This window comes from Miniopterus schreibersii, assembly GCF_964146895.1.
Source record: "Miniopterus schreibersii genome assembly, chromosome: 19".
Taxonomy (NCBI): domain Eukaryota; kingdom Metazoa; phylum Chordata; class Mammalia; order Chiroptera; family Miniopteridae; genus Miniopterus; species Miniopterus schreibersii.
Window position 1 is genome coordinate 455,891 of NC_138119.1, and position 18,972 is coordinate 474,862.

Sequence of the window (18,972 nt, forward strand, 5' to 3'; positions counted from 1 at the left end):
GCAGCCAATAGAAAAGTCCTCATTTCCATTCCTAATTTGCATAGATCCGCCCAAGGATGGCTGCCCTGGCGTTTGTCTTCCAATGAACTAAGAGATCCTCTGCATCCTTCATTAGCATAAAGGCCCTATAAGTAGCAGAGATTCCGGCTCAACTTCGTTTTACCTCTGGAGTTTTGAGCATTTGAAATGCCTGAGCCAGCGAAGTCCGCGCCCGCCCCGAAGAAGGGCTCCAAGAAGGCGGTGACCAAGGCGCAGAAGAAGGACGGCAAGAAGCGCAAGCGCAGCCGCAAGGAGAGCTACTCGGTCTACGTGTACAAGGTGCTGAAGCAGGTGCACCCCGACACCGGCATCTCGTCCAAGGCCATGGGCATCATGAACTCCTTCGTCAACGACATCTTCGAGCGCATCGCGGGCGAGGCCTCGCGCCTGGCGCATTACAACAAGCGCTCGACCATCACGTCGCGGGAGATCCAGACGGCCGTGCGCCTGCTGCTGCCCGGCGAGCTGGCCAAGCACGCCGTGTCCGAGGGCACCAAGGCCGTCACCAAGTACACCAGCTCCAAGTAGACGCGCAAGTAAGCGGCTGACTCCTAACCCAAAGGCTCTTTTCAGAGCCACCCACATGTTTACAAACAGAGCTGTGATCAGAAACTGAAACTGCGTAGTCGAGTTGGGGCCAAGTATTGGACCTTGATTGGAAAAGGGCCCAGGTAGAACCACGAGCCGGCTATGGGCGGGGGTTAAGTCCTCTCCTGCACGGGTGGTCTTTGCTCCTCCCAAAGACTAGCGCGAAACAACGTCCTTGTGTCTAAGTGTAGGGCACATTATCAGGGCCTTGGGGTGAAGGATGTCTTTCCTGTTATAAACATGGGGGAGCATAGGAAATAAAGTTTGTGATAAAAGGCTTAACAATTTCAGGTAAAATACTGGAACTTACAGGGGTCCTGTGGTTTTTTAAAAAAATGTTCCTTTGGCTCCCGGGAAGATAGCTGAGACCGGTCTGGCATTAGGCGGGTCTCAATTTGAACAGAGCTGTGCGGTCACTGGCTGCTTGGGAAATGGTGTAACTTGGCCTAGTTAGGGTGGAAACGAAAACGCAGGACACCGGCAGATGCCTGCCACATAAACCCTCCCAACTGGTTGCTTAAAGATTTTTTTCTCCTTTCTGTTTTAGAAATTGTCTTTTTGACTTTGTTGGGAGAAATCAACCTATTGGTTACAGACCTTGCTCGCAGCACACAATGTGTTAATTAGCTTATGCCTGAGCTCCTGTGGCGCCCCTACTACTCTGAGCCTGCGGGTGGTAACAGTTGCCTCCTCGCGAGGATGGGAAGAGTTTTCAGTGAAACAGCAGGTGGGAAAACAGACCAGAAATGGCATCGTGCTGGTAAAATGGCTGCAGGACGCTGTTCTGCGGTGAGGAAAGGGTAGCCTCTGGGATGGGCCTGAACTTGCTTTCAAGATTTTCCAAATACGTGGCGCACAGTTGGATGGGATCTTGCCCTGCCCATTGTCGGTGGCCTCATTTGTTCTCTCTCCTGTTCTGCAGTCAGATTTGCCCACACCCCACTTTTCCTGGTTTCCTGCCTCCCACACATGCTGAACTTCTCTGTCTTTGATTTTTTTACCCCTTCCTTCCTGCCTAGCAAACTCCTCCTACTCATCCTGCAGGCATCTGCTTGGCCCACGCCTTCCCCGGGTGATTTCTCTGACCAGGCCCTCCCAGTTGCTCTGTGTAACTGCCACACAGTTGGCACTTGCCATTGCTTATCTAGTTGTCACCCAGTACTCTCTGAGCTCTGATTTGGTCACCACAGTACTTGGTCACCTTAACAATTACTGAGCCTGGTACATGCTAAGTGAACAAAGATAGCAGAATTGATTAATTCATTCAATAGAGTTTAAGAATGCCTAGTATGTAGCAAGCATATGTATGCACAGAACAGTAAATAAAACCCCTTCCCTGAAAGGTAGGACAGTAGCAGAGTATGATGTAAAAACATGATAAGTGAGTAAAATATCTGGTGTGTTAGAAGGTGAGTGCCATGGAGAAAAACAAAAGAAAATAGAGCAGGATACGGGAGAGGACAGTGGGAATAAGGGAATTGCAATGACGAGCCAGTGGATGTAACACTGACCATAGAGGGGCTCAGTGGGGCCAGCTTCTGCCGTGAAAACTTCAAGATGGTTATTTGTTCCAATAAAGTCAGGTTTGCCTTTGCTTACTTGTCAGGAGGAAGAGGGAAAATGTGTTTTGTAAGACCCCAAGAAATAGGCTAAGCACTTTTTTGGGAACATTTCCATCATGGTTTCACTTGACTTACTTAAAAAGGGTCAGGGGTGACTTCATCTGCCAGCAACTCAGAGGGATGAGCACCTGAGAGAAGGGAGGCTTCCGGGAAGTGTTACTACTGCTCCAGGAGGGAGTCAGGAACTTGAACTCCTCAACCTGCAGTCAGTAGGGGCCTTCTGCATTCCTCACAGGCTCACCCCCCCCCCCCCCCCAGCACTCTACCTGTTACTGCGTCTCTTTAGTGAAAAGCCCAAACTCCTTTTCCACCCTACACACTCCTATACCTTTCACGACTTAGCTCAAATGTAAGCACAAGACACCGACTAGATCATATCTGTCCTTTATTTAACAGTGTACTTTGGCCAGCCGGCATGGCTCGGCGGTTGAACCTGGACTTAGGATCCAGGAGATGGAGGTTCGGTTCCCGGTCAGGGCACATGCCTGGGTTGTGGGCTCGATCCCTAGCAGGGGGTGTGTAGGAGGCAGCCGATCAATGACTCTCATCGACATTTCTCTCTCTCTCCCCCTTCTCCTTTCCTCTCTCTGAAATCAATAAAAACATAATTTAAAAAAAGAGTATAGATAGACAGGTGCTAGGGGGTCAGGTTAACCATCCAACAGCTGTGTCCCCTGGGAAACTCTGCCTCCCCTAGTCTTCATTTCCTGTAGATTGTTGCAGATTAAATGCACTGGTATCTACAAAGTGCTTAGAACAGTGCCTGCCTGGCACAGAAAAACCGAGTGAGCACTACCTATCACCATTATTACTGCTCTCAGAGTTGAGTACAGTATCAGGTGTCTGATGAGTTACAGAAGTGAACTGACCAATCTCTCTCTTTTTACAGGAGGAGCAAATGGGCTTTAGACATGTCTTTTCCCACCACTGGTCACTGCTGGACACTGTGGCATCTCACAACCCAATGAAAATGACAGACTAGAAGATAGAGACATATTTTTAACAATTGTGGAAGGATCAATAAGAACCTGGCTAGAACATCTTTTTTTTTCTTCTGAGTATAAAAATATTAAATGTTCATTTAGAACTTTGCGAAAAGAGAAATATATAAAGCAAATATAGGTATCATGTTATATATACATACATACAATTTTCTAGGTAACATGCTTAGAAACACAATTTTTATAGATGTATAACTACTTGTGTAATTAGTCTTCTGTTATTGGCTATTTAGATTGGGTTCCACCTTTATGCATTATAGATCATATTAATCACACATCTTTGTACATAAACCTTTGTTTAAATATTTGATTGTTTCCTTTGGATAGACTTCTACAAGTAGAAATACTAAATCACAAAGTAAATCCATTTTTAAGGCTCTTAATACACCTTGCCAAATTTTCATTCAGAAGGACCATGCCAATTTATAATCCCAACATAGTGTGGAAATTGCTGTTACAGCACTCATATTTACAAAGACCTTTTTTAAAAAGCACTGTTAAAAAAATTTTTTTGGAAGTTGTATTTATTTCATCGTTAGTGAGGGTAATTCCCCCCACCACACGCACATTTTTATTAGCTATGACCCTATAGGAAATAAACTGCTGAAAACAATGGGCATAATTTTAATCATTCCATGGGGAGTCACTAAATAAAAATATGTAGGATCTTAGATTAAGATGAAATTGGAAAAAAACAAAAAACACACCTAATATTTATCAGGTGCCGCCTCTGCCGAGGACTCTGCTGGAGTAATACACTGCATTTGGGATGTGTTCAACCAAAATTACTTTTACCTACATTGTCTCTTATAAGTCTCCTAACTTCCTCATGAGAAAGGTGGTCTTGACTATAACAAGACAACTGCAACAATACACAAACCCTGTCCTTAAAAACCTCCCGTGTCTCCCCAGTCTGCAGGGTAACTGCCAAGTTTCTCAGGCAGGAATTTGGGGACCTTCACACGGTTTTCCTCTGTTGACCCCTGGGCTCTGACCCCAGTTCATTGCTCCCTCAGCAGCCTCCTGGGAGGGCCCACCTTGGTGAGCAAACTCATATCCTGACTTCTCACTAAGGTGAGTTCTAGGACAAGCCAAGGAGCATCCTGGACATTGTCCCAGTACCTCTTGTCCCCACAGCTCTGCAGACACACCTACCAGCCCAGGCCTGGGCTTGTGATCTGGGTCTGCAGTTCCCACTGAGCTCTTCGGGACAGGGTTCTGCCACACATTTTTCAGTTGATTGAGGGTAGGGACTGTATCTGCTTTTCTATTTCTGTATTTGGGGTGAGGGTAAAGGTGGGCAGGGTGGGGTGTGGATTTGAATGAATGAAAACAGAAGCAACACTCTGTTGAGGACAATAGCCCTGAGGGTGACCTGGTTTGGGTCAAGCAGGTATCATGTGTGAGATCCTTGCCACTTATTCCATCCTTGAGGCTCTTCTGTCAGGCTGCAGGGACCCAGGGGTGGTTCTAGGCACAAGCAACCCACATACCTGGTAGATTATAATTTATTAGATTGTGTTTGCCCCAATAAGGTCACACCCTGCAGTTTTTAGACGATTCTATAAGCATCTAATTCTGCAGTGAGGCATCTAGGAGATCTGTGTTACTTCTCTGATACACATACACAATTGTCAGTGAAAATCAGGGTATGAATAATTTATTTTCTCCACTCATTGGAAGCCAACCATTTGGAAGATCACTCAGAAAAGACGAGATAAGTCTCCTGCTAAAAATCAATTTTAAATTTACGGGGAAAAGAGGAAATTTTGCTCTTCCCCTTGAATTTGCCCCAAGTCGAGGGTTTTATTGAATACTGTCGGCTTATTGGGTCATTTTTCATCAAAAGATGAGAAGGCGTGTGAAACCCCAGTCTCCCAGGACCAGCCGGCTGCGGGACCGGGCAGTTCTTGTGCAGACGATTTTTGTGGGCTTCAACTTTTGGGGGGAAAACAAACACAAATGCTCCTCCCACGGGGGGCGGGGCGAGGTCTAGGCGGCGCACCAATCAGAGCGCGCCATGCCCTATATAAGGCCTGAGGCACCGCCCCCCCCAACAGCGCTTGACCCGCCTCCCTGGCTTCGCCTGCGGTTCCTCGGAGCTGTGATGTCCGAGACGGTCCCCGCGGACCCGGCTGAGCCCAGCCCGGCGTTTATGGCGAAGCCTTCAATCAAGAAGCGAAGGAAGAAGCAGGGGGGCCTGACGGGTGGGAGTCGCAAGACCCCAAGCCCGTCAGTGTCCAAGGTGATCACGGAGGCCCTGTCCGCCTCCCAGGACAGAGCGGGTATGTCGTTGGTCGCGCTCAAGAAGACGCTGGCGGCCGCGGGCTACGACGTGGACAAGAACAACAGCCGCATCAAGCTGGTGCTCAAGAGCCTGGTGAGCAAGGGCACCCTGGTGCAGACCAAGGGCACCGGCGCCTCGGGCTCCTTCAGGCTCAGCAAGAAGGCGGCGCCCGAGCTCGTCAAGGTCAAGAAGGCCGCCTCCGCCAAGAACAAGAAGCTGGTCTTGTCCCGGGAGTCCAAGTCCCCGAAGAGCTCCGCCGCCACCAAGAGGGCTCAGAAGCCGCGGGCGACAGCCGCCGCCAAAGCTGCCCGGGGCGCCAGGAAGGCCGCGGGCGCCAAGGGCAAGCCCCCGCGCAAGAGCCCCGCCAAGGCCAAGGCCGACAAGCCCGCAGCCGGCAGGCCCAAGGCGGCCCAGCCGAAGGCCAATCCCAGGAAGGCGGCACCGAAGAAGTAAAAGGCCGCTCTTCAGAGAAACCCAAAGGCTCTTTTAAGAGCCACCCACGTAATGTTAAAATGGCGTGGCACTGGAAGCTTCTGGAAGTTCGCGACATTGCAGGTCAACCGCACCGCCTGCTAACAAGCAAGTTTGTGATGTGAAATTAAAGGTTTTGTCGCGCGTGTAGACCTACACAGGTTCGGGCAACTTAAAGGCAGTCTTGTTGCCCAATCCCGCTTCCAATACCGCACATGCCTCGCGTGAGCTTTTACTTTCCTGGAAGTACCCGTGTTACCGTTAGAGGGAGGACTGGAGATCAGATCAGCGCCCAGACATACCTTCACTTTCTGTCTTTTACAAGGGCCACATTCCATTTTACACTTTTATATGGTGTCATCCTAATGAGGTTTCTTAAGTCTGGTGTCCATGGACTTTGTAGGGGTCATAGAAAGTCAAGGTGTCAGGTTTTGGATTATAGGGATTTTTAAACCTCTAATTTTTAATTGACTTTGTTTATAGACTATGTGACTAATCAGTAAGTCACAAATATTTACAGTTTACACTTGTCGCAAGAACACTGAAATGCTATTTATTCTCATTATTTCCAAAGGAGTATAGTTAACTATTAGTTATGGTAAGCATATGTCATTTAAAAAATTTGGTTTGATAGTATGATTGCTCTAATACGATAGTAATTCTGTGTGTTTTATTTATAAAGGGCGTATAGATGGTGCTCCACAGCCAAAAAAAAAAAAGCTAAATTTAGTCTTTCTGGAAACGTAGGCTGCACAGTTGTTTGGGTCTGAAATCAAACGTTTTATAAAACAAAAACTGCGTGTATTTGAAAACGCTCAGAGTCTGAATTAATACATGTTACTCGTTTTAAAGTGTTTAAGTTTTCACTTGACTTGTGATTTAGCACTCTTGTTTAAAATAATCGTAAATATTAAATTAATGCTGTTAATCCTATTTTGGGCCTTGGTATTTCATTGCAAAACGATGTAGTTCACTCTTTCAATTCTAGCATCTTATATAAGGTGACTCACTTTTACCTGGCCTTTCAGAACTTATTTGTGTAACTGGGCCGCTGAGAATTAAAAAAATTAAATTGCATCCCATATGGAAGACGAGTAACCATAAGGGCTTCCATTTGTGTAGAAGCAGCCCGAGCCCGTGCCTCGCTGGGATACGCTGTCCAGGTTCCCTCGAGGCTGGAGCTTTTCTGCGCTGCGAAGAGGCTTCGCTTACCCGACGATCAGCACTGACCTCGGACCCTCAGACCCTCGTTTCGGAGGAAAAGGACTTGCGACGGGCCTCCGGGCGCCGCGCAAACCCAGCGCTCTGGGGGCGGTTCTGCGCGGCCGCGCTCACCGGCGCCGCGCGGCCTCCGCGCCTGGCGCGCGTCAAGCTGACGACAAAGTTGACCAACCACCGTTTTCCCTCCGGCTCAGGGGACAGCGATTAGCCTCTTCCTTTAGCCACAGAGAAAAGTGGCCCTCTAATCCCACGCCCAGGTAATTTAACAGGGTTTGCCGCACCGCACGGAGGACAGTGCCCTGGAAGCTTGTCCCCAAGAGGCGTCGTCTACACGGCCCAGTGCGTCTCAGGCCACAGGCGGTAACATTCCTGCGGCGCTGAACTGCCCACCCAGGGATTCTTGGGCCGCCCTGGAAAGGCCTTTGGTTTGGTTATAGGAAGCGTTTGTGGGCTCCATCTGAGGGGATACTTTTTAAAAACTTTATAACCATATTGTAGTGTTTGGTCCATAACAAAAAGCAAACAAAAATTTGCAGTTTGTAGCAGACACAGTTGGAAAGGAAGGTGAGCTGGACGCAGAGGCGAGTGAGGCGGGGCCGGCGCCCGAGGGCCAGCGCGGCCGGAGGCAGCTCCTCCTCCACGAAGGCAAAGGCCAGCTGGGCGCCCAGGAGGTCAGAGGCCGAGTCAGGACGCTGACGCCCTTGGTCCACGGTAATGGACCAACTGCTCGGCCTCTGGCTTAGGGAGGCGCCTGGCATGAGAACGGAAATCAACGAGGCTTAATTACCTGCAAACCCGTGGGGTTTGGGGGTGAAGACACTGAACCGGAAGCCCGGAAAGGAGGGGGAGGAGTGAGTTCCAACTGTGATCTTTCCAGACGCCGCCCTGGGCAAGTACATTAGGAATTTACACACATTGTTTTGCCAAAAGTTGATTTCTAGCCGAGGGGGGTCCCGTGGGCCGCAGGTGCGCCGTCGCAGACGTAATTGGGAGGAATGTTTACCGAGCGAGGTCGGCCGCGCCCCGCGGGCTCCGCGTCGCTGTGAACTGCTTCTCGCCAACCCCGGCCTGCGCTTGTTTTACTGGGCACAAGGAGTGGGGGCGGGGGGTCCCTGCCAGAAGGTAAACCTGGGGGCTACCGAAGGTTTGTATCTTCCTATGCAAGCACGGGGCTGGCGAGAAGCCCCCCAGTGTGCTTACTCCCGCCGGGCTCCACCAGGAGCCCCCGCTCCCTTCCCATCGCCCCCGCCCACAGTGGCTGAGGCCTGTGGAGAAGCCGCCTTAGAACCTAAAGTTACTGCGAAAGGATTAGACCCCCCCGCCCGACGCCCCAAAAGAACCAACACCGCGCACAGCTCTTCCCGAGAGAAAGTGGGCGGCCCTGAAAAGGGCCTTTGGTGGTGAAAATGTTTGGCTGGTGGACGCGGGGGCTCAGCCGCCGAAGCCGTAGAGGGTGCGGCCCTGGCGCTTGAGCGCGTAGACCACGTCCATGGCCGTGACCGTCTTGCGCTTGGCGTGCTCCGTGTAGGTGACGGCGTCGCGGATCACGTTCTCCAGGAACACCTTGAGCACCCCGCGGGTCTCCTCGTAGATGAGCCCGGAGATGCGCTTGACGCCGCCGCGCCGCGCCAGGCGCCGGATGGCGGGCTTGGTGATGCCCTGGATGTTGTCGCGCAGCACCTTGCGGTGGCGCTTGGCGCCGCCCTTCCCGAGGCCCTTCCCGCCCTTGCCGCGACCAGACATGGCTGCAGTTGCAGTGACCGCGCAGTCCTGACGCGGCCCTTTAAATAGAATCCCTGCGGACCTGATTGAGAGCCGCGGGCGCTGCGTTTATCGGAATGAGGTCATCGCGGGGGTGGGGCGAGGGGAGAGGTTAACATTGCGGCGGTTTGATTGGCCGGTGAACCTCGCGTTGTTCGGGCAGGAAGGGACCGTACAGATTTCATTTAACTGAAAAGTTTTGTTTCTTTTTTATCTTAATTCTTTTTTGTGCTAAGTGATAAGTTGGATGCATTTTTCTTCTAAGAAACGCTGAACAAAGAAAACTGCACTAATATTTCTTTTTATTTCTACTCAGAAACTAACAAACTGTAATGGTTCCTTGGGGAATGTAGAAATAGTAAAGGAGGGGTATTTGTAAGTCAAGGGACTTTTCCTTTCAATTCTTTAAATATTTCTGTTTAAAGGGGCGCATTTTGACGGCCTCTCTGGTTCAGAGAAAGTATAAGCCTGACCTTAAAGAAGCTCTGGCCCTAACGGTCTTGCGTTTGGAAAAAGGGAAAGTTTGACAAAAAAATGGAAATTAAAACTGCTTCCTTTTCTTCTCCGTCTCCATGGGAACATTTATTGGCTGACCCTTTTTTATGCAAAGTCTGTGAGTCAGGGAGCAGAAAGCCAGCCTGGAAGAGGCAGTTGTCCAGACCCTCTTTCTGGCCTGCAGAGCAGATCTGCCCGCAGCTCCAAACAAGCTCCCTCCACCTGTATTGATCCCTTTCAACCTTCTGCAATTTTAGAGATAAGAAGGTAGGTTTTGTAGAACTGGGGATTAATCGCAGGGTAGGGCTAATGCTTGATTAATGTCAACAGAAAGCCTTCAGGGGCTTCCTGGAGAGGCCTTTGATGAGATTATGGGTGTTTTAAACAAGGGTAAACCTATTTAAAAAAAAAAAGGTTGAATGCAGCAGAATTGGATCTGAATGTGGTTTGGAAAGGGACTTCTCAAATACAAAGTTCCTCCTTAGCTTCCTGCTACAGTGTTTGAAATTTTCCACTCAAAGAGTCACTAGTTAAAAGAAAAAGAAAAAAACACCTCTCCCGATTCTGGTTAATAAATAAATGTCTATCTTGGAAACTTAGAATGAGACTGGCCTGAGAAAGATTGCAATTTATAACCTCAGACTTAGGTAAAGAGTGAAGACCCAGGGAGGGACAGGAGAGGGTAAGAAAGCTCTGAATGGCACATGGGTCGTATCACTTCTGAAATACTCCAGTGGTTGCATTCTCCTACCCCAAAGTGAGAGTTTTTAGGTTCCTGACTTTCACTTCTCCCTCCCTACCACCAACACATATTGTAATCTCAGAACCTGCTCCAAAGTGTCCTGCCCAGTTTAAGGAGATACTGATTTACTTTCAGAGGTAACAGACCAAAACCACAGGTCATGATGCTGGGGCATGAGCAGGGGAGAGAACTTTGACCTCCTGCTGCACCTGGAGCCAAAGGAAACCAACCACTTGAGACAGGACAAGGATCCACTGTCCGGCACCCTTGGCCAAGTTCCAAGGTCCTCCAATTAAAATGTGCCTGCCAGGCTTTTGCATACCTGTTCCCCCTAAACCCTTAAAAACCCTAAACCTAGTCCCATGAGCAAAGTGGTTTGGAGACTTCCCGATTGATAAATCTTTCCTTACTACATACCCAGACGTTTTGAATTTTGGCAGTTTGAGGCACTGGGCACATGGATGCAGTAACAATAAGAAACTTAGCTAGAAAGAAATGACAAACATTACAGAGGAAAAATGCCAGGTCAGAGGTAAAGCAGAAGTCTCAACATGCTTTTTAATGCATAAAAATAAAGTACAAAGTATACACTATGGTTCCTTTTTTTTAACCCTCACCCGAGGATATGTTTATTGAATTTTTGAGAGAGTAGAGGAAGGAAGAGAAAGAGACATTGATTGGCTGCAGCTAATGATGCTCCAACCAACTGAGCCACCCGGCCAGGCCTATGGATCCTTTTTTCTATTCCCTTCTAATTCCCCTTTTTCCTAAAATTTTCTCAGTGACGTTGACTCAATAATCATGAATGTCAGAATGTAAATATCCAACAGGAATACAAATGGGGGACATCCGTAATCTCAACAATAAAAATAAATAAGTAAATAAGGGATATACATGTAAGATTTATGTAAAAAATGGATCCTTCAGCTGCTGTGGACACAGTACAGGTGTTAGCTGGGTCATGGGGCTTGGGAGAGGTCGGCTCCCCCTAGAACGTGTGGCTTCCGGTTCTCCTTCCTCTTCACCTTCCTCTCCCTCTCAGAGTGAACCTGGCTTCACATGCACCCCCTTCACTCAACCTGTGAGCCCTTCTGATAGAATCCCCACGAACAACTTGTGTCTCACTGGACATGTGACATTTTCAAATAAATAAAACTATGATGCTCACCAAACCTCATACAGATATGGAATGCCCAGAACCACCCTCCACAGACTAACTCGACCAAAGCATCATTTTTGAATTCTGGTTATTACTAGAATGTGGTTAGGAAAAAAACAGGTAGCCTGTAAGGACCATCCAGATTTTATAGAAGGTGCTTGTTTCTAAGTGTGTAAGTGTGTGGGTGAAGAACCCATCAACCATAACACCGTTGTTAGGTAACAAAATAAGTTTTTGCCTCAACCTCCCGGCAGCTTTTAACGAACTGCTCAACGATGACCGGTTTTGCTTTCCTTCCGTTCTGCGATTCCAGTGGTTCGCGTAGCTGGCGAGTAGTCTCCCTTATTTCCTCAAATTTTCAGGTGCTTTTCTCCTCCAGGGATGACCTCCAGTGCCCCAACCCCTGCTCTCCAGTTACACAACCTTGGTGACGAGTTTGACCGTGGCCGCCAGATGGCACCCTAGCCCGCACTACCAGGCTTGGTGGGCGGTTTTGCCAGAGGAGAAATGAGATACAGAATTTAAAATGTGGGGCTTTGATTTTTCAGATGCAGTTGACCTTAAGAACTGATGAACGAGGCCAGAGACATTAAGCTAAAAAATACTGGGAGACAATGCAGATTTATAACTTCAGTTATAAAAAAAGAAAATTAACAGGTCACAGGTGCAGATGGTTAATAACTGTGTTACTGTGAAGACGAGAGGGTGTTTCTTGACATCTCAGCCTGTGAAATAAACCCAATAGAAAACAAACTGTTGCCTAATTATTCGTAACCTATCCTTAAGGGGGCAGAAGAGCAAGGGACACTTCTTGGGCGTTGGCTTTGAGGACAGGATGATACATATGTAAAGAGAAAGAATTTGTCAGTGTGTGTCCAGCATGGTTTGGAGGGAAAACTGTTACTGAACTAAAGGCATCCCCGCTTGGGGTGCTCTACTCAAGAGCAAGACAGTTGTTACTAGGTAGTTTTAGTTACTTGCAGCAAGTAAAGGAGACAGGGATTCACATCCAAGGCTGTGTCTCCCCAAAAGGAAGCTTAGCCGACGCCTGGGGAACCCTGTATGACACCTCTGTGCACCTTAGAACAAAGGCACCCTCCTCAAGACACTCCCCACCCACTTTCTGGAAAACGACCATAATCCTCACGAGCATCGGTGGTGCCTCTAGCGGACGAAGTGTGTCCTCGCCTTTGGCTGTGGTGCAGGGGACAGCTTAGGCAGCTGTACAGTGACCCAGATCACTCTCGATGACAGACCGAGGCGCGGGGTGGGGTTGGGTGGGTGGGACAGATGAGTCGCTGGAGGAGAGTGAGAAGATCAACGGGAAACTTGAGTGGGTCCAGCAAATGCCTGAATGTGTGCACGGTAGCTGTGTGAGAATAGATGACCCGAGGAGAAGGTTAGAACATTTCTCACGAGAATCCCAAGTCCCCCAAATTTAAGGAACCTCATTGCAGAGGTGGGAGATGCGATGGCGTAGGTGCGTGGAGTCCGAGGTGATGCGGGAAACCAAGGCAGGCTCTATAAGCAGGCTGAGACTCACAGAGCCAGATTGGGGAGAGGTCACAGTGGGGCCTGTTGGCATGTAGACGCGCAAAACCTAAACGGGGGATGGCGCAGAGCAGGGAGTTCCTGGGCCGTCCTCAGACGCCAGGTGCTTCACCAGTGCGCCGTCTCTGAGTTTGGATCTCTCCTTCCCACCGGGGTCTGCAGGCTCACTCACGGTAGGCCAGGACGTAGTCCCCCATGGCGGCTCCTGCAAAGATGAGACCCCCCCATCACAGGCTGGGCATCACCTTGCCTCCTAGCCACCTGCACCTGCATCACCTCCACCTGCATCACCTCCACCTGCACCACCTCCACCTGCACCTTGGAAAGCAGTCCATGTTCAAGGGAAGCCTGTTGAATCAGAAGCTTTCATTCTGAGGAAGCGGGTAACTCCTGCTCCCACAGAGGGGCCAGTGCTCCCAGAGACGGAGAGAAGAGCTGCTTCTCAGGGAGGCAGCCCCCTGGGACCCCCCTCTGCCCACTTCCTGCAGGAGCCCGAGTGCTTCCTGGGACAGAGCTACTGAGACTTCCTCTGACTTCTTACTCACGAGAAGCCTGCCTTTTCTGAAGGATTCGGAAGAAAATTCCAGTCAAGAGGATGATGGCACAGACGAGGATCCCGCTGATGACTCCAACGACCAGGGTGCCCGACACCGAGGGCTCTAAAAGCAGCAAAAGCAAATGAATGCCAGTGAATGCCGCTGGCCCGGGGCACGCCCTCCCCACCAGGCAGACCACTCCGTCCCTCCCGCTTTAGGCTTTCTCAGCCCCAGGCTCATCCGTACCCCAGGTGGCAGCAAGGGGCTGCTCCAGGCCTGGGTGCTCCACCTGGCAGGTGTATCTCTGCTCTTCCCCCGGGGGCACAGACAAAGCCACCCAGCCCTGGTAGGTCCCATCCCCGTTGGGCAGCACATCCCCAGGCTCCACGTCCTTGGCATCCAGTGGCTGCCCATCCTTCAGCCACCTCATGGTGATGTTGTGGGGGTAGAAGTTCAGGGCCTGACACCGAAGAGTGGTCACCGCAGAGGCCACGTGGCCAGTCACCCTCACCGAGGGAGGCCCTGGGCAGGAAAGAGGAAGGATCTGGAGAGGGGCCCTTCTACCCTCACCAGGAAGAGCTGGACTTTCACATCCCTTCCTCTGAGCGTAAGAGGAAGGAGACACCCTGTTCAGACCAAGCAAGCCGCAGGGCCACCGATTTGTGTCCTAAAAATGTTCCAAGATTCTGCTCTGAGGTGGTGTCATGGGGAGAACAGTCACAGACATACCGGCCTGTTGTCCTGTCCCACATGCCACATGCACACCTGTGGGCCGTGTCTTCTGTCCTTTGTTAATATATTACATTGAATCAGATGTAACTGCCCTTCATGTGCATCGGAAATGATTGAATACGCACTGCGGGCAGTCTCGCCTCATTCAACCAGCACCTATTCTTGTAAGACAGCGGCCGGCAGGGCCCATGGCCACACTCTGTGAAATAACCTTTAACCTTCAAGGCTGTGGCTAATCTGACCAGCTGCCTCCCTCCGCAACTTTTTTGGTGTTCGTGTGATAATTGACATCGCTGATTCCTAAAAGGCATACGTGCTCGCATGGTTCCTGGTTAAGTCAAGACCAGACACATCTTTGGCCACGTGTACGGAGACCAGAAATTAAGGCCATGACTCATGGCCGTGTCACAGGTCTCTTAAAAGATGGAGACGTCAGGGCAGAAACCCCAGAGCCACACAACCTTGGCCAGCTCGAGACTCTAGCTGGGGATCTCTGCCAGGCACCCCGTCCACTTTGTCCCTAAGGCATGGGGGCAGCAGGTGCCCCTGACATACCTTGCCGGTCCAGGACCCCTGTTCCCAGCTCCAGCAGCCGGCCCAGCTGCTCAGGGCAGATCCTCTCCAGGTAGGCCCTGTTCTGCCTGGCCCGAATATTGTTCACTTCCCACTCCAGCTTGGTGGCCCGGGCCTCGGGCTCTGCTGCTTTCCAGCTCAGTGTCTCAGGGCAGAATTCAAGGTGGTCCTCCCCGTCATAGCCGTACTTCCAGAAGGCCCTGCTGCTGCTGTCCTCACGCACCTCGCAGCCTATGATCACCTGCAGGGTGTGGGGCTCTGGCGACACCCCCAGCTTTGTTATTGAAACCAAAGGAGCAGGTCAGGTCGCTCGCTCCACCACCTCTAGGGACCTAGTGACCTCAGGAAGCAAACTCCTTTCCCCCCCCATGCCTCCCAGGACCTCAGATTCCCCGCCTCCCCTCGTCCCACCCCTGTCCCCACCCCGCGTACCCTTGCTGTGGTTGCGGTTGTCCATGATGGTCCAGAAGTCGACCATGAACATGTGGTCCCACCCTTTCAGGCTCTGACTCAGCTGCAGCCACAGCTGGCTGGTGGCCGTAGCCCACGGTGTGCGAGGCTCCGCTCGGCGAGTCTCGTGATCGTAGGACACAAACAGCTGGTCGTCCACATAGCCCAGGGCCGCAAACAGGGGCAGCCCAAGGTCCGGCTCTGTGGCACCCATCAAGAGATAGTGCAGAGAGTGTGGCCCTGAGGAGGGCAACAGGCGAACTGTGGGCCCAGCGGGGTCTGGAGGCGGAAGCCCTGTGCCTGGGCATCAGCTCCTACCCCCAGGCTCCTCTGGGCTCGGCCTGTGCAGTGACCAGGGTGCCTTCCCTCCCGGTGACCGTCCTGTCTGCTCCCTCCATGTGCTCTCCCTCTGCCCAGCGTGGCTGCCACCCAGGCCCCCAGCACTCGCCCAGTCAGGACAGGTTCCCGAGGAGCCAATAGGCTCCTGAAATCCTCAGGGCACCTCAGGGTGCAGCACGGAGCTCGTGGAGCTCAGGGGTTGGTGCTCAGAGCTGTTCAGCTACAAGCCCAGAGGGACTTCCTGAGGTTCCACATCCTCGTGTCTGTTTGCTTATTCTCAGGGGGAACGAACAATATCAGAGGGGGGACTGGGCTCCCTGGGGTGCCCCTGGGGCCAGCACAGCCTCGAGGCTGGTTCTCCTGCTACACTGTGCGCCCTGGGTTCTTCCTTCAACACCAAACGCCCCGAGGAGACCTCTCAGGCCCTGGGGCGCTGGACACTAGCAGGTGAGGTGGGGACACAGGTAAGAGGCTGGTTGAAAACTGAGGTCACCACGCGAGCGGGAAAATCTCGGCACCTTAGGAAAGGCCCCTAATTAGGGAACTTGGTCACCGCTGCGACGCAACAGCCCCACCGAGAAGCAGAATTTACTTTCAGTCCCCAAATAACAGGGAAGTTACGCTTCCAGGCGGAGCTACAGCCGCCAGGAGCCGCGAGGGCCCCGGGCAAATCCCCCCGGGAGTGGCCCGCACCCCAGGGCTCAGCGGGGGTGGAACTCGGACCCCAGGCGCCCTCCCACGCACCTCCGATCCCCAGGCGCCCTCCCACGCACCTCCGACCCCAGGCGCCCTCCCACGCACCTCCGATCCCCGCATCCCACACCCCGCACTCCGCCCGCACCCACCCGCACAGCCCCCCCCCGCGCGCCCTACCCCAGCCCCGGCGGCGCCCAGTGTGGACAGGCCGCGGGGCGCTCGGGCCAAGGTGGCCCTGGACGAGGGCGCGGGGCGGGGGCGGGGAAACGACGCGGCCGGCCCTGGACACAAACCCAAGACCTGAGCCCCGGGCCCCGCGGGCGAGCTCGGCCTCCCGGGGAAACGAGGCCGCGGAGGGAGGGGGGCTCCGAGCGCGGCTCCGCGGGGCCCGGGACGCGCGCTGCGGGCCAGGCTGGGCGCGAGGCCGCGGAACCCACCCGCGCCCCACGGCCGGGTCCCCCAAACTCGGCGCTGCGCGGGGCCCACGGCTCCCCCCAAACTCGGCGGGCCCCGCGCGCCGCCCCCAGCGTCGCGCCCGGTTCCCCGCGTCCCCGCCGCACTCACGCGCTGGGCTCTGCGCGGCCACGGCCCGCGCGCCGAGCGCCCCGAGCGCCCCGAGCAGCAGGAGCAGCGCGCGCCCGGCTCGCGGGCCCATCGGGCGGCCGGGGGGACGCGGGCGGCCCGAGAAGTCACCCCGCGGCCATCGCCGGGGAAACTTCCTGGCCGGTGCGGTCCTTTTCCGGCCACTGGCGGGAGGAAGCGCGTCTCCCGCCCTCGGACCGTCCCTCCGCCCGGCACCGCGCGGAGCTCCCGGAGCCGCCCGCTGCGCCGAGGGCTCCAGGCCCGGGGCCTGCGGCGGACCCGCGGAAGACGTTTGACGACTTTCTTGTCTAAATGTTTAAATACTGAGTAATTTAAAAATTCAGCTACACACTGTCAAAACTTTTAACTTGGATTTGCCCATCTTGTTGAGTTAGAAGAATTCGATTTCATTATTTGATTAGAATTAATTGAATTACAATGTTGCCAAACTCAAGAAGTTCGCTGCTTGGGTTGAGCTATTTAAGAACCAAACGTGGATGTCCGTAGGAAGTTTTAATATTTGCAGCAAATAAAATATAAGGATTCACATCCAAAGCTCCGTCTCCCCAAGCGAGGTTTAGCCATAGCGTATGTACAGTATCTGTTCTGTTGCACGTCAATGTCTTCTTTGCAGTCGGCTACACTTACCTGCTTGAGTTCCAGTCAGGCTCATTCATTGCAGCCATGCATGCAAAATGTGTGTGCTATATTTTAACATTTAGCAAGAACAGCATTAAGTAAGAACCCCCCAGCATTAAGTAAGGACAAGTGAGACCCTTGTCCTAACTGGCAATAAGATTAACCAATTAGATCCTACAGAAACATTTTCACAACTCATGTAATTTAAGTTCCATAGACTTGACAGCACCCTGGAATCACTTGGAGAAACATTTAACTTCTTGGTGTCCTGCTCTTGTCCTCAGACACTGATTTAATTGGCGGGGGTGCCACCTGGGCCTTGGGACTTGAAAAGCTGCCCCTAACACACACACTCAACCAAGTTCAGGAACTACTGCCTTAGACTTCTCAAACCACAGCAACCAATTTACCACCTCTGATTTTCCTAAAATGTAATTACCTAATAAATCCAATAACTAATCAATACCTTTTTGCATGTATACAAATTTTGGCCAAGGAGAACCTCGAACTTGGAAATCAGGGTATCTTAATTGTAGGGGGATATGAAACAGGATCAGGCATATGCTGAATATTGGTGGAGTGCACTGGGGTTGATTGTACTATTTCCCAGCCCCGCTCTTGTAACAGTTTTGTTATTGAGATATAATCTGCAAATCATACCATTTATTCATTTAAAGTGTCAAATTCAGTGGGTTTTAGTATATTCACAAAGGTATGAACCGGACCATTCCCCCAATCAATTTTATTTTATTTATTTATTTTTTTTAGATATACCTTTATTGATTTCAGAGAGAGGAAGTGAGAGGGAGAGAGAGAGATAGAAACATCAATGATGAGAGAGTCATTGATCGGCTGCAGCCCACAACCTGGGCATGTGCCCTGACTGGGAATCGAACCCCGATCACCTGGATCCTAGGTCAACGCTTAACCACTGAGCCATGCCCGGCTGGGCCCCCCCCCCCCCAATCAATTTTAGAGCTTTTTCACCCTGTCCTCCAAAATACCTGTATGTTTTAGGCATCATTTCCCCCAGCCCTAGCCAATCTCGGAGCAAATCTCTCCAGATTTGCTCAATCTGGACATTTCAATGACAGTTGACCTTTGAATGACACATGTCTGAACTGCCCATGTGCACTTATATGCAGATTTTGGGGTTTTCTCAATTGAGGGCAGTTCAATTGACTCGCACAGGTCAAACCCACGTTGTTTGGAGGGGAAGGAGGGCAGAATTGTTATTATTTTATTTATTATATATTTAAGAGGGAGAGAGAAGTCCTTGCAGAAGAACAAATAACAGCAACCTGGAGAACAAATTACCACGACTACGGGGGATGCCCAAAGCAGACAGGGGTCCAGGCAGGTCCTTCTGAAGGGCCTGGCTCCATGGGAGCCAGAAAGGGTCAACTGGAAGGAGGAAGTCATCTCGATGGAGACGAAAATTTTTCCAAGAAAGTTCAGTGGGAGCATGGTGATTGCTGCAGGTGTGGG

At 51.6% G+C, this 18,972-nt stretch overlaps 5 protein-coding genes across 5 annotated transcripts in view; 3 read left to right on the plus strand and 2 right to left on the minus strand.

Annotated features, from left to right (window-relative positions):
- The window catches only part of LOC308548950 (histone H2B type 1-C/E/F/G/I), a 329,370-nt gene extending 326,147 nt beyond the window's left edge, over nucleotides 1-3,223 (plus strand). Inside the window, exon 2 of the mRNA XM_081121129.1 lies at nucleotides 3,139-3,223. The gene's annotated coding sequence lies outside the window, so the exon portion shown is untranslated. The remainder of the gene's footprint in view (nucleotides 1-3,138) is intronic.
- On the plus strand, nucleotides 157-3,856 carry LOC308548948 (histone H2B type 1-C/E/F/G/I). The gene is made up of 2 exons (XM_081121127.1): nucleotides 157-575; nucleotides 3,139-3,856. Exon 1 carries the CDS (start codon nucleotides 187-189, stop codon nucleotides 565-567), a length of 381 nt encoding a protein of 126 aa, XP_080977253.1. The 5' UTR covers nucleotides 157-186; the 3' UTR covers nucleotides 568-575; nucleotides 3,139-3,856.
- Nucleotides 3,857-5,357: 1,501 nt separating this feature from the next.
- H1-6 (H1.6 linker histone, cluster member) lies at nucleotides 5,358-6,026 on the plus strand (the record flags this gene model as incomplete). The annotated part of the gene is made up of 1 exon (XM_081120938.1): nucleotides 5,358-6,026. One exon carries the CDS (start codon nucleotides 5,358-5,360, stop codon nucleotides 5,988-5,990), a length of 633 nt encoding a protein of 210 aa, XP_080977064.1. The 3' UTR covers nucleotides 5,991-6,026.
- A 2,611-nt stretch (nucleotides 6,027-8,637) lies between these two features.
- LOC308548878 (histone H4) lies at nucleotides 8,638-8,972 on the minus strand (the record flags this gene model as incomplete). The annotated part of the gene is made up of 1 exon (XM_081121031.1): nucleotides 8,638-8,972. One exon carries the CDS (start codon nucleotides 8,970-8,972, stop codon nucleotides 8,661-8,663), a length of 312 nt encoding a protein of 103 aa, XP_080977157.1. The 3' UTR covers nucleotides 8,638-8,660.
- A 1,782-nt stretch (nucleotides 8,973-10,754) lies between these two features.
- Nucleotides 10,755-17,079, minus strand: HFE (homeostatic iron regulator). The gene is made up of 6 exons (XM_081121936.1): nucleotides 16,828-17,079; nucleotides 15,211-15,468; nucleotides 14,761-15,036; nucleotides 13,720-13,995; nucleotides 13,483-13,596; nucleotides 10,755-13,142 (listed from the first exon to the last, which is right to left on the minus strand). Exons 1-6 carry the CDS (start codon nucleotides 16,916-16,918, stop codon nucleotides 13,102-13,104), a joined length of 1,056 nt encoding a protein of 351 aa, XP_080978062.1. The 5' UTR covers nucleotides 16,919-17,079; the 3' UTR covers nucleotides 10,755-13,101.
- Between the last annotated feature and the right edge of the window lie 1,893 nt (nucleotides 17,080-18,972).

Bases quoted from the DNA above. Each gene is read 5' to 3' on its own strand.
- LOC308548948 (XM_081121127.1), top strand. From the start codon at position 187: ATGCCTGAGCCAGCGAAGTCCGCGCCCGCCCCGAAGAAGGGCTCCAAG.
- HFE (XM_081121936.1), bottom strand. From the start codon at position 16,918: ATGGGCCCGCGAGCCGGGCGCGCGCTGCTCCTGCTGCTCGGGGCGCTC. The intron at 13,996-14,760 runs GTATGTCAGGGG...TTTCCTGCCCAG, and splicing joins AGGGGTCCTGGACCGGCAAG to GGCCTCCCTCGGTGAGGGTG. The intron at 13,597-13,719 runs GTACGGATGAGC...TGCTGCTTTTAG, and splicing joins GCCCCTTGCTGCCACCTGGG to AGCCCTCGGTGTCGGGCACC.